The sequence below is a fragment of the Oncorhynchus mykiss genome, chromosome 2 (assembly GCF_013265735.2).
Source record: "Oncorhynchus mykiss isolate Arlee chromosome 2, USDA_OmykA_1.1, whole genome shotgun sequence".
NCBI classification, from domain to species: domain Eukaryota; kingdom Metazoa; phylum Chordata; class Actinopteri; order Salmoniformes; family Salmonidae; genus Oncorhynchus; species Oncorhynchus mykiss.
Genome location: NC_048566.1, coordinates 59,951,992 through 59,979,799, shown reverse-complemented (window position 1 = coordinate 59,979,799; position 27,808 = coordinate 59,951,992). Strand labels below are relative to the sequence as shown.

At 43.0% G+C, this 27,808-nt stretch overlaps 1 protein-coding gene and 1 long non-coding RNA gene across 3 annotated transcripts; one reads left to right on the top strand and one right to left on the bottom strand.

Annotated features, from left to right (window-relative positions):
* Positions 1-2,478: 2,478 nt before the first annotated feature.
* Positions 2,479-10,094, bottom strand: iqub (IQ motif and ubiquitin domain containing). Its single transcript, XM_036952045.1, has 12 exons — positions 9,552-10,094; positions 9,262-9,396; positions 9,018-9,185; positions 8,696-8,877; positions 6,947-7,102; positions 6,658-6,868; positions 5,700-5,875; positions 5,371-5,541; positions 5,026-5,202; positions 3,387-3,635; positions 3,104-3,289; positions 2,479-2,882 (listed from the first exon to the last, which is right to left on the bottom strand). The coding sequence occupies exons 1-12, from the start codon at positions 9,895-9,897 to the stop codon at positions 2,667-2,669; spliced, it is 2,373 nt and encodes a 790-aa protein (XP_036807940.1). The 5' UTR covers positions 9,898-10,094; the 3' UTR covers positions 2,479-2,666.
* A 6,556-nt stretch (positions 10,095-16,650) lies between these two features.
* On the top strand, positions 16,651-27,808 carry LOC110492814. 2 transcript variants are annotated; one of them, XR_005037391.1, is made up of 6 exons: positions 16,651-16,829; positions 16,935-17,090; positions 17,269-17,306; positions 20,552-20,918; positions 21,179-21,299; positions 27,520-27,808. It is a non-coding gene; the product is annotated as an uncharacterized LOC110492814 (long non-coding RNA). The 2 variants fall into 2 exon arrangements; XR_005037390.1 differs by having other exon boundaries at positions 16,660-16,829; positions 16,989-17,090.

The following is a 27,808-nucleotide window of genomic DNA, read 5'->3' as shown; positions in this document are numbered from 1 at the left end:
GTGGAATAATTGTTGGAGTAGTGGACCTTGTGCATTTCAGGTAAAATAACAACGCAATGTTTATATCCCAGGACAAATTAGCTAGCAACAGTAAGCTATCTAGATAAATTGCTATAAATATTTAATGATTTTTGACCTGTCCCCAAAGTAATATAATTGGTTCAGCGTTTGTTTTGATATTTCAACCTGCTGGCCTGATCGCTTCTGGTGTGGTTGAACAAAATCAACGTGCGCGCGACTAGATTCTCTAAAGCGTGCTGAGGGCATATTTAATTATCCTCGCGATAATGATCATTCTCCTAGAGACCTGTGTCTGACGTCATTTCAATGTTTATCAGGCGTCTCTGACATGACGTGGGTGTGCATGTGTCTGCATAGCAAATCTTTATTTATTGAACATTATCACCCATTAGATTTCATCTTTTGAAGATGGACACCTCTGCCAAAGCCCAAGGAAGCGTTGTGTGTTCTTTTAAACTCTCACGCCTTTCCACGTGCTACTGTATCGTCACAAAAACAGACCCGATAAACATGTGGCTTTTTTCCCTTCAGAACATTTCTACTTCGTTCTTTAACACCGGACCTTTATTTGTAGCTAGCTTCTTAGTGGGTTGTTAATTAATGATAACCTCAATTGACATTGTAAACTTTGACCCCCAGGTTATTAGACAGACTAATAACGCACAGCATTAGACACCAATCTACTCTCCCATTAAACTGGGCTTGTTTACAATAGGGAAATTAGTCGCTTTGGTAGTGTTTGGTTTGTCTTATTGTGTTGGAAGGGTTGTCATTTCTATCCGTGTTTGGCTTTTTTAGAGTCCTTGATTTAAAGGGTAACCTATAATCATCTGCACAATACAAGTGGCACGAAAGCCAAAACAACACAGCACAAGTACTCACATTGGACATTGTAACAATAATCAACCATTAAGGGAGATAGGGGGAATGGCCTGTCCGACGAAGCTGGGGCTGGTCCATCCGGCGCCGCTGCAACTGGGCTGTCCGGACGTCGCCACAACGGGTCCGTCTGATTGCAACTGGCCCGTTCGACGCCGCCACAAACGATCCGTCCGACGCCACTGCAATTGGCCCGTCTGACAACACAACTTCGGCAGCTGCATCAGGTCCTGATCGACCTGCACTGCATTTAGTAGGCACTAGATTCGATTTTCTTTTTTTTTTAGTGCCTACAAACCTATGTTGTAATTATATCCGAACAATACATGTATTTTTGTTGCATCAATGATAGTGATAGTCTTCAATCATCACACATGGATTAGAATTATATATTATTATATATATTTATATATTTTCCTACAATTTTGACAGTACGGTAGCATATTCAATTCAAAGGGTAATTTTGAAACCTGTATCTGGCATTTTTTTGCTATTGGATTAACTGGTTGTCATTATATTTTGGTGATTAAATCAATGTTCTCATGGTATTTCACATCAAAATGATATATTTAAGATCAATGGTTGTGTGGTGAAAGTTGTATCCAAACCAAATGAATGCACAATAAAAGGTTTTGAATATAAGACTTGCTGCGTTACAAGTGTTACCAGTTTGAAGTTTTGTATTAAGAGTTTAGCATATTCACCACATCTCACTGGGCAAAAACTGGATGGATCAACGTTGTTTCCCATGTCATAAATAAAATAAAATGCAATGTGAATACGTTGAATTAATGTGGAAAACTGATTGGATTTGCAAAAAGTCATCAACATAAGAGAATTTAGTATTTTTTTCACCCAGTTTTTTTACCTAAATCCAATGATGGTGAAATGTTTTGTTGAATTCACATTATTTTACAACTCAACCAAAACTAGACATTGAGCTGACGTCTGTGCCTAGTATAAAACAATATAATTTTCCCATTGTTTTGAACATACAATATAGCTCAGTATTTGTATTATTTATTTTAGTCTTTTTTGCTCATCTTTATCAAGGGTGCCAATCATTTTGGACCTCACTGTATGTACTGAGAACATTGTCTTTTTGCTATTGTAGTATTTTAGCCTGGTACGACCATCCTGATCTCGCGAACTTACACGTAGATCAGGCTAGTAGTCTTTGACCATACAGTACAAAGCACTGAGAATGACCCTATGCCACCTGACTGTTTATCATTTGGATAACAGATAAGAAATGTGCCTCAATAACTTATTACGGACAGACATGAACACAAAGGTTTTAAATGTTCAATGTGATGTAAAAACAATGTAATAAATACTCCTTTATGAATTTCTGGATTTATTAATCAGACCAGAAGATAAGTTTATCACCAAACTGCTCACTTTCATGTGTAAGGTACACTATCACATTGGATTTTGAACATTCTGAATTGCTGGTAAAAATCCTTACCCAAGATCCTTTTAAGGATCTTATGGTTTTCCAGTGTAACACTGTTGTATCTAGCACTGAGGTATGTACCAGCTTCTTACCAAGATCATGCACACAAAGATCCATTCAGATTGTATTTTACAGTATTTATTTAATATCATCACTTCTATCATTAAATTAGACATCCATTTCAAAGTTCCAAAAGCCAAACCAGTTCAATGATCATCAAATACACTATTTTTATTTGACATACAAGAGAGACGGTGAGGAAGAGGGGAAAGGGGGACAGACAGAGACGGGAAGAGGGAGGAACAGGGCTTCACTGCGTGGCCTTGCCAGCAGCGGCTTGTGGGATGGTAGTCAGGATCCTGGCTGTCACCGTGTTGATGGGCTTGGCGACTAACAGGTTACCGTGGGTGGCTGATTGCAAGTCCACTTCCTGGAGGTATTTGGCCATGACGGGGATCTTGGAGAAGTATTTCTTTGCCACTGTGTGTCTGTGTTTAACATTCCGAATGAACACCACTCCATAGGCCTGTCCATGGTCAACAGGGGTTGATACTTTAGACTTTTCCTCCCATCTAGCTAGTGGTATCATAATCTATGACATTATATTGCCTAGACTGATTTTTTCTCTCTCTGGTACTCTAATACTATCTCTTAATATAGGTTATATTTACTTAGTTAAAACAAAATCTGCTGGAGAAACTAGGCAATTCATTTTAAACCCTCAAGTGTGCGGGTGTGTGTGTTTACCTTCTCAATGTTCTCCATTTTGATGTGAGCAGCAGCTTCTCCCTTGGTGAGCAGGATGCAGTTCCAGGGACTCCACTCCCACTGGCAATCCCACCTCACCATTACCAAGTCATGCATGTCGCTCCACGCACTGAGGGCCGACTGGGCCCCCCACACTACATCTACCAGGTACCGCAGGTCCTGCTCCTGTAAGATACACACGACCACAGTCAGACACGCGCACACACACACACACACACACACACACACACACACACACACACACACACACACACACACACACCTGCAGCAGGTAGGTAATCTTGGCCTCTTTGTTCCTCTGAGCCTCAGTCTTGCGGAGCCTCCTGAGGATGGTCTTGTAGTGGGAGAAGTCCTCGCGGCGGCGAGCCTCGTTGTCCAGCTCCGAACAACTGCGACACTTGCCTACCAGGCGAGCATTGGCCGTAAGTGCAAAGTCAGTGGAAAGCAGGTAGCGGCTGCAGCCGCGGCAGAAGTAGATGTTCTTCCTCAACTGGGCTGGGTCCTGGGGGACCTGAAGGAGGAATGAGGGGGATGGAGAGGAGGGTGAGGGTCAGAATAATACCGTTTTCTTAATTGGCCTAATTGAATCCACTGGGCGCACACTGGTTAAATCACTGTTGTTTCCACGTCATTTCAATGAAATTACGTTGAACCAATGTTGAATAGATGTTGAATTGACGTCTGTGCCCAGTGGGAAGGTTCAATAATTATATTTTATTGACAAGAAAATACACCATATAACACCTATTCGCCATACGGTCTCAGATATGTACACTCGATATACAAAAGTATATGGACACCCCTTCAAATGTGTGGATTCAGCTATTTCAGCCACACCGTTGCTGACAGGTGTATAAAATCAAGCACACAGCCATGCAATCTCCATAGACAAACATTGACAGTAGAACTTACTAAATAACTCAGTGATTTTCAACATGGCACAGTCATCAGATGCCACCTTTCCAACATGCCAGATTGTCAAATGTCTGCCCTGCTAGAGCTGCCCCGGCCACCTGTAAGTGCTGTTATTGTGAAGTGGAAACATCTAGGAGGAACAACGGCTCAGCCGCGAAGTGGTAGGCCACACAAGCTCACAGAACCGGACCGCCGAGTGCTGACACTCACTACCAAGTTCCAAACTGCCTCTGGAAGCAACGTCATCACAATAACTGTTAGTCGGGAGCTTCATGAAATCGGTTTCCATGGCCGAGCAGCCGCATACAAGCCTAAGAACACCATTCGCAATACCAAGCGTCGGCTGGAGTGGTGTAATGCTCGCTGCCATTGGACTCTGGAGCAGTGGAGACGTGTTGTCTGGAGTGATGAATCACGCCGGAGGAATTAATTCACCATCTGGCAGTCCGATGGACGAATCTAGGTTTGGAGGATGCCAAAAGAACGCTACCTGCCCGAATGCATAGGGCCCACTGTACAGCTCCCTAAGTGAAGGGAAATCTTAACGCTAAAGCATACAATGACATTCTAGACGATTCTGTACTTCCAACTTTGTGGCAACAGTTTGGGGAAGGCCCTTTCCTGTTTCAGCATGACAATGCCCCCGTGCACAAAGCGAGGTCCATACAGAAATGGTTTGTCGATAGGTGTGGAAGAACTTGACTGGCCTGCACAGAGCCCTGACCTCAACCCCATCGAACACCTGAATTGGAACGTCGACTGCGAGCCAGGCCTAATCGCCCAACATCAGTGCCCAACCTCACTAATGCTCTTGTGGCTGAATGGAAGCAAGTCCCGCAGCAATATTCCAACATCTAGTGGAAAGCCTTCCTAGAAGAGTGGAGGCTGTTTATCAAAGGGGGGACCAACTCCATATTAATGCCCATGATTTTGGAATGAGATGTTCGTAGAACAGGTGTCCACATACTTCTGCCCATGTAATGTACCTTTAGCAGTTTGGCCACCTCTGGGTTAAAGGTGGGGGTTTTGATGTATTGGAGGAAGAGGGTGGAGATTCTCTTCCTCAGCCCCTCCAGATTGGTCTCCTTTACCCCCCTCATCAGGAGGTCCGCCTCCCTGTCAATCAACTCCACAATGTTCTGGGTCAGCTTGCAGTCGTGCTCCTGTACAATTATGAAGCATTTTTATGATTCACAAATTAAAGAATCCTCATAGAAAACAATGGCCAATTGTCAATTCACAATCAATCAGTATGTATATTTCATATCTAAAAACAACTCAAGATTAATATATCTTTTCAGTCAGTATGGGTTGAGGGTAAGTGTTCCCACCTTGACGGTGTGTTTGAGTGTGAGCAGCACGTCAAGCCTCTCCTCCTGGTTGAGGTAGTGCAGGTTGATGCTGGAGTACAGGTCTCTCAGTTCCTTGGCTCTGATGGTGTACTGGGTGTCCACCTGGGTCATCTTCCCATCGAATGCACGCCACCTCTTAGGGGCAGCACACTGGCAAATACAAAAATAATATATTGTTTGGTCAAATTTTTTATTTGAAACTGAGAGCCTGCATTGCCTATACAATGCTATGGAAAACTCTGGGAGAGAATTAATGGGACACCGCACATATCCCAGACCAGTGGGAGAGAATAGAGGGGACCTTTGACCTTCTCAAGGAAGGCCTGCACGGCCTTGTCGTAATTCCTCTCTCCAGCGGCGATGCGGTGGCGTCCGATGGAGGCAATGAGCTGGCTCTCCTGCTCCAGTAGCGCACACAGAGCAGCCTTCCTCTCAGCACCATCCAGAGTGGCATCGATGTGCTCTACCTCCTCTTTCCTCCACTCTGTTACAAACACATTCAGAGGATTTAAACACACACACACAGTCTTGTACAGCTAACCTTGTGGAGACACACAATTCAGTCCCATTCAAAAACCTATTTTCCCTAACCCGTTCACTTACCCTAACCTTAACCCGATTGGCGCAGTAGTCTAAGGCACTGCATCTCAGTGCAAGAGGCGTCCCTACAGTCCCTGGTTCAATTCCAGGCTGTATCACATCCGGCCGTGATTGGGAGTCCCATATGGCGGCGCACAATTGGCCCAGCACCGTCCGGATTTGGCTGGGGTAGGCCGTCATTGTAAATAAGAATTTGTTCTTAACTGACTTGCCTAGTTAAATAAAGGTTACACACAACCCCAAAACCTAACCCTTAACATAATTTGAATTCTAACCTTAACCCTAAACCCCCTAGAAATAGCATTTGACCTCGAAGACTAACAAAATGTCCCCAGTTGGTAAAATGTTTGTTTGTTTACGATTCTTGTAGGGTCTTCTGGTCCCCACAAGAATAGTTAAACAAGTCCACTCACACACACACAAACCAGTGGAGGGTGCTGAGGTGAGGACAGCTCATAATAATGGCTGAAATGGAGCGAATGGAATGGTATCAAACACATGGAAACCATGGAAACCATGTGTTTGATGCCATTTCACCTATTCCGCTCCAGTCATTAACACAAGCCTGTCCTCTCCAATAAGGTGCCACCAACCTCCTGTCACACACACACACACACACACACACACACACACACACACGAGCAGCAGAGGGTGGTCCCTGCTTACTCTCCAGGGCACTGTAGAGCAGGGCAAAGTCGTCCCTGCACTGGGGGTTCATCCTCCTGTGGTACTCAGCCTTGATCTGCTCCTCTTTCTCCTCCCTCTTCCTCCTCCCCTCTCTCTCCATCCAGGCCAGACGCAGCTCCCTGTCCTGCCTCAGCTGGTCCGTCATCCGCTTGGCCTGCCAGCGCCGCGTGTACATCTGCAGAGTGATCACCTATAGGTGGGGGTAAAGGTGTGAGCACAGAGATACAAAGGCAGCTCTGTCTGTCTATGTATAGTTCAGAGGACGTACAGCTCTCAGTCTCTTGCTATGGTACTGGGCGGCAGTGATGTAGGAGCCAGGGGAGATGAGCTTGTCCTCCATGTTGGACACGTAGCAGCCGATCTTGGTCATCTGGGTGGATGTGCTGTTGGTGCACTGCTGGGACTGGCTCTTCACCGTCACTGTCTGAAGGAGAACATTTGGTTGTTCGCATACCTTATGTAGATCCAGGTGCAAAAAATAATAATGTTTGAAAAAGATTTTGGTTTCAAACTTCAAACTTTTAACACATTAAATGCACTATGCCTTATGTGGGTTGAATGCTGTAACGGCAACATTTATTCACATTACTTTACTTTAATAAAATATTTCAGTTGTTGTGTATATTACATTTGTTTTATTTGATGACTATTATTTTATTCAACGACATCATGTCATTTCTATAGAGCTGCTGCTTATGCTGTCTGACAAAAATCACAATTCCCGATACCAACTATCAATCACTTAGATAATGTATTTTTAGGTAGATACCCCACGAAGCAACTGCTTTCTATCCCTCTCGATCGCTCCTCTCCGTGCCTGCCCCACACAGACCGGACAAGTAGGCACGCAATGGATTATGGTCATTGTTAATTACCACGTTTTCTGTGCTAAACTATGTAGAATATTGGCCTGTTGGAAACTACAACACCCTACTACATTGCACAGTTCGGGCTTGATCTGATTTACATCATATATATATAAAAGTATGTGGACATCCCTTCAAATTAGTGGATTCAGCTATTTCAGTTACAACTGTTGCTGACAGGTGTATACAATCGAGCACACCGCCATGCAATCTCCATAGACAAACATTGGCAGTAGAATGGCCTTACTGAAGAACTCAGTCACTTTCAATGTGGCACCTTCATAGGATGCCACCTTTCCAACAAGCCAGTTCGTCAAATTTCTTCCCTGCTAGAGCTGCCCCGGTAAACTGTAAGTGCTGTTATAGTGAATTGGAAACGTCTAGGAGCAACAAAGGCTCAGCCTCAAAGTAGTAGGCCACATAAACTCACAGAAGTGCTGAAGCGCATAGCTCATAAAAACCGTCTGTCCTCGGTTGCAACACTCACTACAGAGTTCCAAACTGCCTCTGGAAGCAACATCAGCACAAGAACTGTTTGTCGGGAGCGTCATGAAATGGGTTTCCAAATACAAGCCTAAGATCACCATGCGCAATGTCAAGCATCGGCTGGAATGGTGTAAAGCTCGCCGCCATTGAACTCTGGAGAAGTGGAAACGCAATCACTTGAGTGATGAATCATGCTTCACCACCTGGCAGTCCAACAGACGAATCTGGGTTTGTCGAATGCCAGGAAAACGCTACCTGTCCAAATGCATAGTGCCAAATGTAATGTTTGGTGGAGGAGGAATAATGGTCTGGGGCTGTTTTTCATGGTTCTGTCTAGGCACCTTAGTTCCAGTGAAGGGAAATCTTAATGCTACAGCATACAATGACATTCCAGACGATTCTGTGCTTCCAACTTCGTGGCAACAGTTTGGGGAAGGCTCTTTCCTGTTTCAGCATGACAATGCCCCCTTGCACAAAGCGACGTACATACAGAAATGTTTTTGGTCATGTAGTGTATATCTAAGGAAATTGTGCATTGAGCGCACAGAAAAAAACTGAACTAAATGGACTTCAAATAATTTAACCGACATCAGTCAATTAGTTGTTTAAACAAATGTAATATAACAAATGTCAGTTAACCACTCACCAATAGTGTGTGTATGTACCTGTGTATCGCGGCTGAAGGTTCCCACCCCCCTAATGGGTTTCCTCTTAGCTATGGTCTGTACAGCTGCATGGTGGTACTCGGTCTCTGTGGCCTTGTGTCTGTAGCCTCCCAGGAAAGCCTTCCTATGGGTGGCCCTCTCAATCTCCACCACCACATCCTGGAATGTCTCTGTCTCTGGGTCTGGGAGAGCAAGGGGGGGAGACAGAAATATACAGATAAAGGATGCAACGCATATGACTATCATCCATGAAAGCTGGCCCTGCAAAAGTATGGTATTGTCTCCCAGAAGACTGGTAGAGAAAGACTAGTAAAAAAAATACCTGTCTGGACACGGACAGTGATTACGTCAGGCATGTTGTAGTCCTGCTGGGGCTTGACAGGACGGATGGGGTGGTTTTCAGGGTCAGACGAGGTCATCTCCAACTGGATGGTGCCATGAGGCTGCACTCCCAGCTCTATCAGGGTCCTATGGTCCTCTACCATCCTACCTGGATGGAGAAAGACCTAAATCATAATGCATAAACAAAGAAAGTCAAGGCCTTAGCAGTTAGATGAAAGGCTTACCGCTCTGAGAAATCTGTATGAGTTCTGATGGCACTTTCAGCTCAGTTGCGAAGTGATACTTCAACTCCTTGACGGTCAGCCCAATTGCAAAGGCCATCGTCATCATGTGTCCCTCCGGCATCAGCATGATCTTCACTACAATAGAGAAGATAAACAACATGTCCAACACATAATATGATAAAGCAGACAAATGCCCTTCCTATCATGAAACTATTGTGGTCTATAATTATTGTGATACTTTGTATTGTGGTCTATAATTATTGTGATACTTTGTAAATCCTCTTTCTTACCAGTGGCTGTTGAGTTCCCAACTTCATTAGAAAAAGTTATTTTCTTTGGTGATGCTCCATCTTGCATGCTGTCCTCAGGAAGGTCCGCTTGAGCTGTCGCCTCCACTGTGTCCTCCTCACCTGATGTCAAAAAAGTTGACTTGTGCACCGTTTCCCCCACCAGCTCGCCAGTTTCAGTCTTTACTCCAGTATCGCTATCTTGTACATCTGGAAGCGGGTGTTCAGTGGTGTTGCTTTCAACCTGAGATTCATCTAATTTTGCTTCAAGACCTATCCCCTCTTTTTTCACATTTTGTTCATCAGCAATCCCGTTGAGCCCCGACGTTTCTGCGTCTTCTTCGGACATGACACGTAGCTAGTTAGCCGCTGACAGCAATAGTGGGAAAAATAAGTTTTTAAGCGTCAGTAAAAGTGAGTGGATTTTGAATTTAATTTATTTTTGTTGCCAGTTATGTCGATAAGCACGCTGGATAGAAGCACGCTAGCTTTTATTTCCCTGTGTATTTTCAACCGCAACCGACTGCTGTTTGTGCAGCAAGTGCTTGGTCGCTGCCATGGTAACGACCATGTGATCCCTGCTAAAAATGTAACCAATGAAATGTCTCTGCCCACAAAGGTTACCAGAGTCCAAGTGGGGACCATCCATTGAGAAATCAGCATTACAATTTTTGAACGTTAATTCATTTCAAATGAATGGTAGCAGTATATCTTATAATTGGTATTAGTGTGGTAGTTATCAGGTAGCACTACACAATGTTTATCTTTGCAAGCATTTATAGAGTTGACCACACATGTGATGTCTATTTTAAAAAATTGGCACCCAAATAAATTATTTGGCCTTAAAGTTTTCAGAGAGATAAATTAAGGAGGCTTTTATATATTTCAAAATGGCCTCAGGGATCAATTACAATGGGGGTATGACACACAACATGATGAGATTGGCAAATTAGTTGCAAAAAACAAACCAATTGAATCTTATTATAAAAGCCTACATTCTTCCCATTTGAAGAACTCTATCCACTTCCACTATCCTCCAAGCAACGTGCGCGAGCGTTGCAAAATAAATGTAGAAATCTATGTTATTCAATTATTGCACCTACAATGCTCGCGCGCGCCAACGAGCGTCTGCGTTGCCAACGGCTAAAATAGAAATCAGTTCTATATCTGACGCAGATCGCACTGCAAGTCCTGCCTCTCCCATCTCCTCATTGGTTTAAAGTGTGACTGAAAGACGAACAAACGAGCTCAGTGGTGGTAATGCACCTAATTTATGGAAGTTGCCAATCGCAATATAAAGTCAAGAGAAGAAAAAGCCTGGATGGAAGAGAGATGACTAGAAACGATTAGTTTGACCGTTTTATGTGTGGATTAATTGGCGGAGTAGAGGACCTTGTGCATTTCAGGTAAAATAACAATTCAATGTTTGAATCCCAGGACAAATTAGCTAGCAACAGTAAGCTAGCTAAATAGGACAAATTAGCCAGTAAGTGCAAGCTAACTAGCTTAAGTGCCATAAATGTTTAATGCTTTTCGACCTGTCCCCAAATTAATATAATTGGTTCAGAGTTTTTTAAATATTTTAACCTGCGTGTCGTGATCGCGTTTGGTGTGGGGGGACAAGTTACATTTATGCACGATGGCGCAGGATGGCCGTAGGCCTACACTTCAAAATCCAGAATGAGTATTTTATCTTTATTTTATCAGGGAGTCATACTGAGATCAATGTATCTTTTATAGATGAGCCCTAAATTACAGAAATTACAGAAAATACACATCAGAATATAAATACAAAATGCAAGCAGAAAGAAAAACACAGTCATAAAAGACAAACACGTTCATCAGTAATAAGGTCCTCAATCATCTTTCTGAATCGCCCCATATGCACCAGAACATCACATTTAAGAACATTTTGCAGATTGTTCCACAAATAAGATGCAAGAAAACTAAACGCTGATTTCCGTAATTCAGTACAGACCAAAAGAGTTTCCAGAGTTAACTATACCTGAGACCGGGTTTGGTAACTCGTATGTCTAAAGTTTAATAATGATGTTATGTACAGTGAGACTAATGGTAAAATGGCTTTCTAAATTAAAACATAGCAAAGTATCAATCTATGTGACATCAAAGAGGGCCAACCAACTTTCTGGTAGAGAATGCAGTGATGCGCTATGCGCTACGCTATGCGCTATGATAAACTGCATCTAATGGCTTTAATGAAGTGGCAGCTGTGTTCATACGCATGACGTCTCCATAGTCTAGGACCAATAGGAACGTCAACTGAATAATCTGCTTTCTACTATTGAATGAGAGACAGCACCTATTTCTATAAAAGAAGCCCATTGTTATTCTCAGCTTCTTCACTAACTCATCAATATGCTTTTTAAAAGACAGCTTTTCATCTATCCAGATGCCCAGAGATGTGTAAGCACGGACACGATCAATATGGACACCATCCAAAGTGCATATGCTTAAATCATCAGACTTATTTTTATGCACTCTAGAGAACATATACTTAGTTTTACCTGCATTCAGTATTAATTTAAAGTCAACAAAGTGTTTTTGTAAAACAATGAAGGCAGACTCTAGTTCAGATAGAGCCTGGTCAACTGTGGGGGCAATAACATACACAACAGTATCATTGGCATACAAGTGCAGGTTACAATTTTTTACAGACAAGTCAATATTGTTAATATAAACAGTAGAAACTCTGAACTGGTCTGGTCAGATTTGACAGCTCTGCTAAGGTATTTGTTATTGTAGAATACTGTTATAAAGCTTGGAGTTTGAATGGGTCTGATGGGTGATCTGAGTCTGATGTATGAAATGCTGTCTGTCATTGAGCTGTGTTCTGTAATATGTCATGTTTCGAGTTTTGTGTAAACCCCAGGAACAGTAGCTGATGTTTTCGCAACATCTAATGGGGATCCTAATAAAACACCAAATACCAATGATGGCTACTCAAAAGCCATGGTAATCTAACAGCTCTATTGTGGCCGGCTGCCTCTACTACTAGGATAATCCACACTTCAGAACCAAGTACCCACTGCTATGTGGTTACAGACACAAGAGCTCATAGCAATTTATAAGATACTGAACTTTAGAGGCCTGTTGTCTGCACGGACACACACACATGCCACAAAAGAGAATAATCCATTGCATCTATGAGCTTGATCTCTGATGACATGAATGGTGGGATTCAAGCCAAACATAACTGAGAGCAGGCTTAAAACACACAATGATGACATATGTAAGTGTGCCATATTTATGATAAACAGCCCATGATAATTGACTCATAGTTATACACTGGCACCAAGTAGTTCCAATTGATTTAAATGCAGTAAGTACAAAACCTTTTATAGTACCAACAAGGTACTATACTTTGTTTACGTCAACAAAGCCCTGCAGTTTGTTCCATACATTAAAATACCTACCCAATTTGGTAGCCTGGATTCCATCCAGATTGAGCCCCTCCCCTGTCTGGCTCAACCAATCTAGATGGCAATAGACATTTGCCAGTCAGGATGGCACCCTTGCATCATAATGGTTGGTCAGACATTAAGCCCAGGAATTTCTGCCGTGACCTTTTGAATTGTTCTAGTAGCTTCACATGGGCTAACACTGGAGGAGAGAACAGCAATGGGGGGAGAGACGCCACTGACTCTGGCAGCTAAAGCCGATCTGGTGGAGAATGTGGAGACTGCTGGAGCGTGGGAGCTTCTCCACACAACACCAACAGCAGAAATGACTACCCACTATTGCTGGGTAAAATTAGTGTACTGCAATCTGAGGAAAATGACACACTTAAACTGTAAGCAATTGTGTTGTTTAATCACATTGATCATGACACTGTTACCAAATCACCCTTAAAACAAATAGGTGTAGACCTGCATTTCATTTGGTCAAGTAATAACAGACAAATATTCAGTTAGAGATAAATGTCTTCACAATGATTTGTGATGAATCCAGAAGTTCATAGAAACACAATCTTTGAGTTGTATTCACCATTGTTGTGTTTTAAGGAGTTTTTAAAACCTCGGAGCTGCATAGCTTCATTCTCCTTGCTGAAACTGTTAGGGCCGGTTCATATGAAATTGCCTATTTTTTGATTGCTAGTGGGTGGAGCGGATCTGTCAGAAGAAGTGGACCTTAATGCAGGAAGCAGCCAAGGTGGGCTGCTCTGAGGTCACGATGGTGTTGCTAAGGCACGGAGGTCGGGTTAACTAGAAAGATCAAGATCGGAATGTTAACGTATCCATCTAGTCATAGGTTCTGTGAATTTACAGAGGTCTTGCTTGTAAACTTGACTCATGTATTCTCTCAGCTGGTGTGACTTTGTTTTTACATGTCATATAAGGAAACGGAGTCAATTCCCAGGCTTTAAATGGGAAGAGTGTTCTGACGGACAAGTACATGGACATGAGAAGAAGCACATTATACTTTGCTGTCTCTAGGGACATCCCATGCTTCGAAATGCTGCTGAACGCAGGAGCCAAACCTGAACTGGACCCTCTATGCTGCCTCCTGGTGGCGGTGAGAGCTGGGAGGTATGAGATTGTGAAGCTGCTTCTGGCCAGACAGGCAGACGTCAATTGTTACTTCACAGTGGTCATTAACACAGTGCTTCCCCCGGCTCTGCATTACTGCCTGCGGGACGAGATGATGTGTCTTCTGCTCAACAATGGCTATGACATTGAAAGGTGCTTCACTTGTAACCATGACAACAGCTTGAGTATGAAATGTGTAGAAGAAGAAGGAATTCCAGTGAGTTGTCAACCTTTTTTTTCATTATTTCCATTGTGGGATGTTTATTAAGCTTCTCTCGACTGAGTGACAAACAAAATATTTTCCAATCTTGTCTATCCTTTATGCAGTTTTGTGAATTCATGAGTCTCTCATACCTCATGCACCAGTCTGGGTGTGTGGTGCACATTCTTCTGCACTATGGTAGTCATGTGCATATCTTTTCACAATTCAAACTCACCCTGGAGAAGCAGAAAGAATGGCCTGACATATGTGACGTTCTGGGTAAGGTTATATACTGGCAAGACTATATGTTCAAATACAATGCTTTTACTATTCCAAACGCACCATTTACATGGAGTATATCACATTCAAAATGTTTACTTTTCTGTTTATTCCCTTTCGCCTAGGGAAACCCGATCACTCAAGCACCCGTGCTGACTGGAGATCAGGAAGCAGCTGACCTTGAAAAGACTGAATGACCCCATGATCAGGGTCGGATTAACGCAGGGGCTTACTGGGGCTGAAGCCCCTGAGCGGCCTAAGGTATAAAAAAATAAGGAAATATATACAGTATATATTATATATGTAGTATGTTTTTACTGCACCAGCCAACCACAGGAGGATTCAGGAGCCTGCTTTCAATGAGTGGAGACAGGAGGTCAGAGACCTGGCCGTGCCGTGCCAGGATAACAACCTCTCCCTCAACGTGAGCAAGACAAAGGAGATGATTGTTGACTACAGGAAAAGGAGGACCGAGCATGCCCCCATTCTCATCGACAGGGCTGTAGTGGAGCAGGTTGAGAACTTCAAGTTCCTTGGTGTCCACATCACCAACAAACTATCATGGTCCAAACACACCAAGACAGTCAGGAAGAGGGCACGACAAAGCCTATTTTCCCTCAGGAGACTGAAAAGATTTGGCATTCTACAGCTGTACCATCTAGAGCAACCTCTGACTGGTTGCGTCACTGTCTGGTATGGTAACTGCTCGGCCTCCGACCTCAAGGCACTACAGAGGGTAGTGCGTACGGCCCAGTACATCACTGGGGCCAAGCTTCCTGTCATCCAGGACCTCTACACCAGGCAGTGTCAGAGGAAGGCCCTAAAAGACTCCAGCCACCCTAGACATAGACTGTTCTGTCTGCTACCGCACGGCAAGCGGTACCGGAGCAGCAAGTCTAGGTCCAAAAGGCTTCTTAACAGCTTCTACCTCCAAGCCATAAAACTCCTGAACAGTTGTCATCAAGGCAAAGGGTGGCTACTTTGAAGAATCTCAAATATAAAATAGATTTTGATTTGTTTAACACTTTTTGGGGGGTACTACATGATTCCATATGTGTTATTTCATAGTTTTGATGTCTTCATTATTATTCTACAATGTTGAAAATAGTAAAAATAAAGAAAAACCCTGGAATGAGAAGGTGTGTCCAAACTTTTGACTGGTATTGTATATACATGTATATCCTCCTAATATTGTACAATATGTGTGTCGCTTCATTGGCCTGGGCTGTTGTTTGCTTGAATTCAAGACCAAAGCCCCGTGGCCTATGATTTCTTAATCCGGCCCTGCCCATGTTCATGAGCTGTGACCTTTTCCCTCCCAGACTGAAGAGCTACTTGATGAATGATCTGAATGGCCAAAGTGTTTGCCATGTAGGGAGAAGAGACGACTGTGAACTACCAACCATGCAACCTTATTGACTATGCAGCTTGTATACCTTATGTTTGAATTGTTGAGCATATTATTACATTTCTGTTTCACACATTTTTACACTTTGTAAAGTCTTTTTTGATTTTTTTTTGGATTGGATAATGTCTTCCCCTGTCTCTTTTTGAGCAACATATTAGTCAAAAAAGCAATAAGTAAAGCATGGATGTTTGATAAAGCCTTTGGGAATTGATGCTGGAGCTCTAGCAGTTCTGATGCAGCTTCTGAGAGATCCTATTCAGTTTCAGCACAATAGTCTTGAATCATCTTTGTGTCTCGGAAAATCAACAACACTGGATGTCTTTCTACATTTTAATCACATGTTAATACTACCCAGCAGGGAGTTCTTCAAGCCCCTTTGATGGTCTGCCAGAGAAAATGGATCTTCCCTGAACAATTCTCTTCTGACAAGGCTAATATTTGCCATCTGTTATTTTAACATTGCTGTCTCTTTCTGCACTAGTCGTATAAATATCTCTGTAATTATTACAGTTGACACTATGGAAAATGAGTGAACATAAGACACAACATTTGGATGTTGTGGTATGGCCTGCATGCTAAACAAATGACTTCAACGGAAGCAGATGACACCTAAAAATAGCATTAGGAGTGTGTGGATGAACATGCGGATGAACCCCCAGTGCAGGGACTACTTTGCCCTGCTCTACAGTGCCCTGGAGAGTAAGCAGTGTGTGTGTGTGTGTGTGTGTGTGTGTGTGTGTGTTTGGTAGAGAGGCGATTCAGTTCAGGCATGGCACAAATTCCACTACAATCCCTCTGTCTGGACCGGGTGGGACCCGTGATTTCAACAGAACTAGATTTCACAGGTGAGAACTGAAATCTGCCTGACTGGTGAAAAGTACAATATATCTAATAAAACAGAACATTGTGTTTAGATGTTTCTGGAGTCAATTACCTTTGCACACCTAAAGGTCGGGAGCACGGTGATAGTAGGCCACATGGTAACATCGCTATTTCCTCTGAAGCTATGGATCCTGACGACCTGGACGAAGATCGACTGCTTGATTACGACATTCAGATGAGCATTCAGGAGTCGTGCTACAAATATCATTATCATCCTTAGAGAGGTAATGCATGATACGAATACACTTCTGAAAATACTCCATGTCCTAGGCTACTTTTTCATTTTGCTATATGCTGTCATTTTTTAGATCAAAATGACATGAACAAGTATTCATATTATGCTTACTTCAATTATTTTGGAACACTGTCTAAACATGATCTCCTCTGTTTCAATATTCTCAGTGATGAACATCTGAAGATCCTAAAGGCTATTGATCGAGGTAAATGCATTGTGACTCTGTCTGATTACTGAGATTGTCATTTTCACATGCAGGGTTTTATGGGTAACACTTTACTTGACACCCAGCATCATAACACATTATGGTCATAACCATGTCATAATATGTTATAACATCTGACATAAATTGTTATAAACTGTCATAGTATGGTTATAACACTGTCATGACCAATGTGTTTACACCTGTTGTGAGATATATTGCGTTCTTTTATGGCTGATTATGACACCTACTTAAGATTGTCAAAACCCACATTTATTCAAATGTGTTTTTTTCCCTGCCAAGAAGTTTCCTTTTGTTTGAAAGTTTGTTTCCTAAGTCATTTGTTGTTGTGTAAATTAATTCTTTACAGTCATGTTTTTTTTACATCATATTTTAAATAACTTCTAGAAAATGTACTTTATGACACAAAAGTATTATTACCATCAAAATCATATATGCCTATCACCTACATGCCCTTGGTCTAAGGCACTGCATCTCAGTGGCAGAGGTGTCACAACAGACCCTGGTTCGATTCCAGGCTGTATCATAACCGGCTGTGATTCGGGAGTCCCAAAGGGCAGCGCACAATTGGCCCAGCATCGTCCGGGTTAAGGTTTGGACAGGGCAGGTCGTCATTGTAAATAAGAATTTGTTCTTAACTGACTTGCCTAGTTAAATGAAGGTTAAATAAATAAAAAAAATTAAAAATAAATGTCAGTTAAAAAGAGTGTGTCTTGTCCTGCTCCTGCATTCATCCCAGTCATCAGAAACCGAGCTTTGGGGTAGGCGCATGTCTGACATCAATGTGTGCACAATTACAATGATAATTTAATATGGTACATTTCAGAAAATGTTATATAACAAAAACATACGGTTCACAAGTAGGCTATGGTGTAATGGAATGTTTTGCCTTGTTTGGTAGGCTTTGTGGGTTTTGACACTAATGTAGGGTGTCACAACCAGACATAAAATAACGCAATACATGTCACAACAGGTCTAAATATATGTGTTATGACAGTGCTATGACCATATTATGTCAGCTATTATGACATATGACACGGTTATGACTTATGACGCTGGGTGTCATGTAAAGTCGTACTGTTTTATTTAAATTATGAACCAGGTTGGGTAGGCATTTTTTGCAAAATTATATTACGTTGGCCCACTAAATGAATGCACAGCTCACACAAAGCAAACCATGGCTGCAGATGAGCTGTATGCAAAAAATGAATTTGCAATGAAAATGCATCAAGCCCACTTGTCCCATTGTAGTAAAGTGATATTTATCAATAACTTAGCAAGAAAATAAACTTTTTCAGGACGGTGTCTTTCAAAGATAATTCATAAAAAAACAAATAACTTCACAGATCTTCATTGTAAAGGGTTTAAACACTATTTCCCATGCTTGTACAATGAACCATGAACAAATAATTAACATGCACCTGTGGAACAGTCGTTAAGTCACTAACAGCTTACAGACGGTAGGCAATTAAGGTCACATTTATGAAAACTTAGGACACTAAAGAGGCATTTCTACTGACTCTGAAAAACAGCAAAAGAACGATGCCCAGGGTCACGTGCCTTAGGCATGCTGCAAGGAGGCATGAGGACTGCAGATGTGGCCAGGGCAATAAATTGCAATGTCTGTACTGTGAGACGCCTAAGACAGCACTACAGAGAGACAGGATGGACAGCTGATCGTCCTTGCAGTGGCAGACCACGTGTAACAACACCTGCACAGGATCGGTACATCCGAACATCACACCTGCGGGACAGGTACAGGATGGCAACAACAACTGGCCGAGTTACACCAGGAACGCACAATCCCTCCATCAGTACTCAGCCTGTCCGCAATAGGCTGAGAGAGGCTGGACTGAGGGATTGTAGGCCTGTTGTAAGGCAGGTCCTCACCAGACATCACCGGCAACAACATCACCTATGGGCACAAACCCACCGTCGCTGGGCCAGACAGGACTGGCAAAAAGTGCTCTCTACTGACGAGTCGCGATTTTGTCTCACCAGGGGTGATGGTCGGTTTATCGTCAAAGGAATGAGTGTTACACCGAGGTCTGTACTCTGGAGCGGGATTGATTTGGAGGCGGAGGGTCCGTCAAGGTCTGGGGCGGTGTGTCACAGCATCATTGGACTGAGCGTGTTGTCATTGCAGGCAATCTCAACGCTGTGCATTACAGGGAAAACATCCTCCTCCCTCATGTGGTACCCTTCCTGCAGGCTCATCCTGACATGACCCTCCAGCATGACGATGCCACCAGCCATACTGCTCGTTCTGTGCTTGATTTCCTGCAAGACAGGAATGTCAGTGTTCTGCCATGGCCAGCGAAGAGCCCGGATCTCAATTCCATTGAGCACATCTTGGACCTGTTGGATCGGAAGGTGAGGGCTAGGGCCATTCACACCAGAAATGTCTGAAAACTTGCAGGTGGAAGAGTGGGGTAACATCTCACAGCAAGAACTGGCAAATGCTAGAGTTAGCAGTGTTTATCCCTCCATTGTCTTCTCCTCCAGGGACAACCTAAAAGACGCTGTTGGACACAACCCAAGAGATCAGGAACCAGTTCTAGCACGTCCAACAAAACAAAACAAGTCATGTCGCACATAAATCAGTAAATATCCACATTCATGCCAGTAGATTTATAGGATATGCAGTACGTTTCCAGAAATGCAGCCCATGATGTAATTGCTCTGTAATAGCCTACCACACAACACTATCTACCCACTGGCTCCATATCATCTACAAGACCCTGCTAGGTAAAGCCCCGCCTTATCTCAGCTCACTGGTCACCATAGCAGCATCCACCCATAGCACGCGCTCCAGCAGGTATATTTCACTGCTTATCCCCAAAGCCAACTCCTCATTTGGCTGCCTTTCCTTCCAGTTCTCTGCTGCCTGCCAATGACTGGAACGAATTGCAAAAATCACTGACGCTGGAGTCTTATATCTCCCTCACTAACTTTAAGCATCAGCTTACTGATCAGAGCAGCTTACTGATCATTGCACCTGTTCATAGCCCATCTGTAAATAGCACTCCCAACTACCTCATTCCCATATGGTTATTTATTGTTTATTATTTATTCCATTCCAGCCATAAAAATAAGCCTTTCCTCCTATAGCTCCCCCTACCAGCCTCCTCTGCTGGAGTCCATTATTTATCTTTAAAATAAAGAAGAACCAAATGTAGTTCGAAGGAAAACTACTTCACTGATCAGAGTTAACTTTTCTCTTTCAGGTCACTGAGAATTTTTATTCTGATAACCACTAGAAGGGCAATCAGACTTTCAGGCAAGAGTCCCGTTCACTCTGCAGCCGACAGAGTCCATGTACAATGCCTGGAGCTACTCGTGGAAAAGGGCTTTGATGTCAACGCTCTCCTAGACCTTCACATCTCTGAAGACTACAGAGACATGAGAAAAAGTGCATTGTACTTTACTGTCTCTAATGGATACGTGACCTGCACTGAAATGCTGCTGAACACAGGAGACAAACCTGACCTGGCCGCTCTATTCTGCCTCGTGGTGGCGATGAGAGATGGGCAGTACGAGATTGCAAAGCTGCTTTTGGCCAGACATGCAGACATCAATTGTTACTTTTCCGTGGTGAGTGAGTGTTTCCCACAGGCTCTGCAGTACTGCCTGGGATGATGATGCGTCAACTGCTGAACAACGGCTATGACACAGATTAAAGTTTCTGCTGTACCCATGACAGCACCTGGGATGACTTGAGTGACCAGACTGATTCCAATTATCAAGAAAAAGTTTGAGTTATCATTTTAAATCCATAAACTCTCATAAAATCCACATATTAACGATTGTAATAAATGCCTTAACAAATCTTTTTTGTCATCCCTGTCACCCAGTTCTGTAATTTCATCAGAGTTTCTTGGCTGTTGCACTTGGCTGGGAGAGCAGTGTGGATCTGTAACGGAATTCCTCTTCTTCAGAGGAGGAGTAGCAAGGATCAGACCAATGTGCAGCGTGGTGAGTGTCCATAATGATATATTTAATAAATCAACAGAACATTGAACAAAATAAAAAAAAAGTACAAACAAACAAACAACCGAAACAGTCCTGTATGGTGAAAACACTAACACAGGATACAACCACCCACAAAACACAATAGAAAACAGGCTACCTAAATATGGCTCCCAATCAGAGACAACGACTGACACCTGCCTCTGATTGAGCACCATACTAGGCCAAACACATAGAAATATAACAACAGAAGAAAACATAGAAAAACAACATAGAATGCCTCCCCCCAACTCACGCTCTGACCAACTAAAATAAAGACATAAAAAAGGAACTAAGGTCAGAACTTGACATGATCCTTCTGGACTACGTCAGTCACGTGCCTCTCTGTCCAAAGCTGAGACAGATCCTGGATAAGCGCAAAGCGTGGCTTAAAACAGCTGCATATTAGGTGAGTAGTTTAATAAAATTCAAAGGAAATAGCAAGAAAAATGTGTAGGCAATGCAATGACCATGAGTAGGGGACATGGCCCACAAAAAACCCAAACTACCTTTGCTCCTGAACCTGAAACCTCTCTTCTGTCTTTCTTATCTGACCAAGCAAAACCCCGTTCACTGACACATCTGTGCAGACTGGTGATCAGGAAACAGATGACTCCAAAGAGACTGGAGGATCCAAACATCAGGGACTCCGCCCCATTCCCACCCAGACTTTTTTTTTTTAAATTACATTTTTTAATTTCACCTTTATTTAACCAGGTAGGCCAGTTGACAACAAGTTCTCATTTACAACTGCGACCTGGCCAAGATAAAGCAAAGCAGTGCGACACAAACAACACAGAGTTACACATGGGATAAACAAACGTAGGGTCAATAACACGATGGAAAAGTCTACATACATTGTGTGCAAATGTAGTAAGATTAAGGAGGTTAGATAGGCCATAGTGGCAAAATAATTACAATTTACCAATTAACACTGGAGTGATAGATGTGCAGAAGATGAATGTGCAAGTAGAGATTCTGGGATGAAAAATAGCAAAATAAATTAATAACAACATGGGGGTGAGGTAGTTGGGTGGGCTATGTACAGATGGGCTATGTACAGGTGCAATGATCGGTAAGCTGCTCTGACAGCTGATGCTTAAAGTTAATGAGGGAGATATAATTCTCCAGCCATTGGCAGCAGAGAACTGGAAGGAAATGTGGCCAAAGGAGGAGTTGGCTTTGGGGGTGACCAGTGAAATATACCTGCTAGAGCGCGTGCTATGGGTGGGTGCTGCCATTGTGACCAGTGAGCTGAGATAAGGCGGGGCTTTACCTAGCAAAGACTTAGAGATGACCTGGAGCCAGTGGTTTTGGCAATGAATGTGAAGCGAGGGCCAGCCAACGAGAGCATACAGGTCACAGTGGTGGGTAGTATATGGGGCTTTGGTGACAAAACGAATGGCACTGTGATAGACTAAATCCAATTTGCTGAGTAGAGTGTTGAGGCTATTTTGTAAATGACATTGCCGAAGTCAAGGATCGGTAGGATAGTCAGTTTTACGAGGGTATGTTTGGCAGCATGAAGGATGCTTTGTTGCTTTGTTGCAAAATAGGATTCTTTGTTGCGAAATAGGAAGCCGATTCTAGATTTAATTTTGGATTGGAGATGCTTAATGTCAGTCTGGAATGAGAGTTTACAGTCTAACCAGACACCTCGGTATTTGCAGTTGTCCACATATTCTAAGTCAGAACAGTCAGAACAGACAACAGGCCCTCTGATTTGACACGCTGAACTCTAACTGAGAAGTAGTTGGTGAACCAGGCAAGGCAGTCATTTGACTCAAAAGGGCTGTTGAGTCTGCCGATAAGAATGCGATGATTGACAGAGACGAAAATCTTGGCCAGGTCGATGAATACGGCTGCACAGTATTGTCTTTTATAGATGGCGGTTATGATATCGTTTAGGACCTTGAGCGTGGCTGAGTTGCACCCATGACAAGCTCGGAAAACAGATTGCATAGCGGAGAAGGTACAGTGGGATTTGAAATAATCGGTGATCTGTTTGTTAACTTTGCTTCCAGAGACTTTAGAAAGGCAGAGTAGGATAGATATAGGTCTGTAACAGTTTGGGTCTAGAGTGTCACCCACTTTGAAGAGGGGGATGACCGCGGCAGTTTTCCAAACTTTAGGGATCTCAGATGATACGAAAGAGAGGTTGAACAGGTTAGTAATAATGGTTGCAGCAATTGCAGCAGATCATTTTAGAATGAGAGGGTCCAGATTGTCTAGCCCGGGCTGATTTGTAGGGTCCAGATTTTGTAGCTCTTTCAGAACATCAGCTATCTGGATTTGGGAGAAGGAGAAATGGGGAGGCTTGGGCGAGTTGCTGTGGGGGGTGCAGGGAAGTTGACCGGGGTAGGGGTAGCCAGGTGGAAAGCATGGCCAGCCGTAGAAAATGCTTATTGAAATGTTTGATTATCGTAGATTTATCGGTGGTGACAGTGTTTTCTAGCCGCCGTGCAGTGGGCAGCTGGGAGGAGGTGCTCTTATTCTCTATGGACTTTACAGTGTCCCAGAACTTTTTGGAGTTTGTGCTACAGGATGCACATTTTTGTTTGAAAAAGCTAGCCTTTGCTTTCTTAATTAACTGCCTGTGTATATTGGTTCCTAACTTTCCTGAAAAGTTGCATATCATGGGGGCTATTTGATGCTAATGCAGTCCGCCACAGGATTTTTTTTTGTGCTGGTCAAGGGCAGTCAGGTCTGGAGTGAACCAAAGGCTATATTTGTTCTTAGTTCATTTTTTTTTAATGGGGCATGCTTATTTAAAATGGTGAGGAAAGCATTTTTAAAGAATAACCAGGCATCCTCTACTGACGGAATGAGGTCAATGTCCTTCCAGGATACCCGGGCCAGGTCGATTTGAAAGGCCTGCTCGCTGTAGTGTTTAAGGGTGCGTTTGACAGTGATGAGGGGTGGTTTGACTGTGGACACCTTACGGATGCAGGCAATGAGGCAGTGATCACTGAGGTCCTGGTTGAAGACAGCAGAGGTGTATTTAGAAGGCAGGTTGGTCAGGATGATATCTGAGGGTGCCCGTGTTTACGGATTTAAGGTTGTACCTGGTGGGTTCCATGATCATTTGTGTGAGATTGAGGGCATCTATCTTAGATTATAGGACGGCCGGGGTGTTAATCATATCTCAGTTTAGGTCACCTAACAGTACAAACTCCGAAGATAAACGAGAGGCATTTAATTCACGTATGGTGTCCAGGGCACAGCTGGGGGCTGAGGTGGGTCTATAACAAGCAGCAACAGTGAGAGACTTATTTCTGGAGAGGTGGATTTTTAAAAGTAGAATCTCGAACTGTTTGGGTACATACTTGGATAGCATGACATAACTCTGTAGTAGATTGCAACTCCACCCCCTTTGACAGTTCTATCTTGCCAGAAAATATTGCAGTTGGGGATGGACATTTCTGCATTTTTGGTGGCCTTCCTAAGCCAGGATTCAGACACGACTAGGACATCAGGCTTGGCAGAGTGTGCTAAAGCAGTGAATAAAACAAATTTAGGGCGGAGACATCCGAAGTTAACATGCATGAAACCAAGGCTTTTGCGGTTACAGAAGTCAACAAATGATAGCGCCTGGGGAATAGGAGTGGAACTAAGGGATACAGGGCCAGGGTTAACTTCTACATCACCAGAGGAACAGAGGATGAGTGGTTGTCTAGTGCATTGGGGACAGAGAATAAAAGGAGCAGATTTCTGGGCATGGTATAATAGATTCAAGGCATAATGTACAGACAAGGATATGGTAGGATGTGAGTAGAGCGGAGGTAAACCTAGGCATTGAGTGACGATGAGAGAGGTTTCGTCTCTGAAGGGACAAGTTAAGCCAGGTGAGGTCTCCGCATGTGTGTGGGGTGGGACGAAAGAGCTATCTAAGGCATTTTGAGCGGGACTGAAGGCTCTACTGTGAAATAAAACAGTAAAAACTAGCCAAGACAGCAGTAGACAAGGCATATTGACATTAGAGAGAGGCATAAAGCAATCACAGATGTTGAGGAGGAGGAGGAGAGCTAAGTCAGCAACGGGTAAATGGCGATGAATGGGCAGAGTGGGCAGAGCGGGTCTGTTAGGTACATACAGGAGTTCGAGGCTTGTGCCGACAGGTTAACAAAATGAGGTACCGTGTTATTGAAACAGTCCAGGGGGCATCAGCTGTGTAGCCGAGTGATCATGGGGTCAAAAAAACAGCAGTAGGTGAGTCAGGGTGCTGTTTTCTAGTCACTACTACATTAGGCGAGCAGGGGACACAGCGTTCTGAAAAGCTAAAGGGTCGAGGCTAGTAGCTGGTTCTTCGCCGACATCGTAACAAAATAGCCTGTTGAGACCACATCGGGCGATCATGTCGGCAGTCCAGTCGTGATGGATCGACGGGGCTCTGTGTCGACAATAAAGGATCCAGGCCAATTGGCCAAGGAGATATTGTAGCCCTAGAATTAGCTGGTATATGGGCCTAGCTCGATGCTAGCTGGTGCTTGCTTCGGGACAGAGGCATTAGCTAACAGTAGCCACTCGTTTGCAGATAGCTAGCTGCGATGATCTGGAGTAATGATCCGGTGTAGTGATCCAGAATGGCAGGAATCCGGTGATATGGTAGAGAGAAGCAGTACGATATGCTCTGAGTTGATATCGCGCTGTGCAGACTAGCAGGTGATTGTCCGAGCTAAGGCTGGCTAATGACGGGGGAAAAAAGCGAGGACCACTAGCCGTGGCTAACAAAGACTAGTAGCTAGTTATCTGGCTAGCTCCTGATGGAAGTTCCAGTTATAAGGAATAAAAATAGCAGATCCGTACCACATTGGGTGAGACGGGTTGCAGGAAAGTATATTTAGTTCGTAGATAGAAAGTGAGATTAAGATATATCCGAAAAAGACTGGCTATTTACACGGGATAAGACAAAGACAGAAACACATCCAACTGCAGTGCCATCTTGGAAACTCTAGGAACTGAAGGAATAGACTGAAGGAATAGCTATTCTACAAAGAACATGATTTGCATGGCAAAATGATATGTATGGACAAGTGAATGTCTGTTGTGTTTCATGGTCAGGGTGATATGAAATGAAATAGTTCACATAAGGAAGGATGGATGATGGTTCTTATAGTAAATGATGGCATTTAATTGGATCCAGAATAAGAATATGTATGTTTATTTTATTTAGAAAGAGACTAGACCACTTAACTATGAAAACAATCATCTGTGTTCATAAACTCGTCTTAAAAGTATACATTAATTTTGCAAAGTCGTTTTTCAATCATTTATTTATTTTCATTTACTGTTCATCTTTGCTTTTACAGTGAATTCAATGCATGGCAAGAAGGTTCATCCCATGTTGCTGTTGTTTTTAAAACAACTTATATTATATTGTTAGAACTGAAACTAACACCTGTCTAGATGTTGGCTATCTAATTAAATATTTTGATTATCAAAACATTGAGGTTAATGCTGATTGCTGAGTGAAGTGGAATGACCTGCATTCCTTAAGTGACAGATGACCTGCATTCCTTAAGTGACAGATAGTGAAAGCGGGTCAACTCTAATTATAACCATATATTGCCTGGAGTGCAAACAACAAACATGCACTCTAACCTGACCGGCAGACCTCTGACTTCCATGTGAAAGAATTATACCATGTTAACACCAGAAATGATTTTATATGGATTGAAAATACAAAATACATAACAGGAGCCAGAGGAGGTAGCATACTTCAATCAATTGTCTTCCTGAGAGTTTATTAGATGTTTCACTGTCCACCCAATATGTTGTAATCTTCCACTAGAGTGCAAAGTTAGCATTTATGCTATACACCAATGCTCACTATTTTGCGGAACCCATGGAAACGTCCTGGGGGAATATGGGACCATGAACTGTTCATGGTCAATCTACTCAAAATTGGACATTGCCAGGTCCTGTTTGGGTAGTAACTGCCATAGATATTAGATTATATCATATTACAATATTTACTGCTTAATGGCCTTTTACATTTGATTCAAATGTATCAAGGAGCTGATTAAACAGCATGATAATTACCCAAGTGCATCTCAAAAATGTGCAGTTTCGTCACACAACACAATGCCACAGATGTCTCAAGTTTGAGGGAGAATGTAATTGGCATGCTGACTGTAGGAATGCTCACCAGAATCGTTGCCAGAGAATTTAATGTTAATTTCTCTAGGTCATTTTAGAGAATTTGGCAGTATGTCCAACCAGCCTCACAACCGCAGATCACGTGCAACCAGCCAGCCCGGGACCTCCACATCCGAGTTCTTCACCTGAGGGATTGTCTGAGACCAGCCACCTGGACAGCTGATGAAATTGAGGAGTATTTCTGTCTGTAATAAATCCCATTTGTGTGAAAAAACAAATTCAGATTGGCTGGGGCTGACTCCCCCACTGCCCAGTCATGTGAAATCCGTAGATTAGCGCCTAATGAATTTATTTCAGTCGCCGGATTTTCTTATATG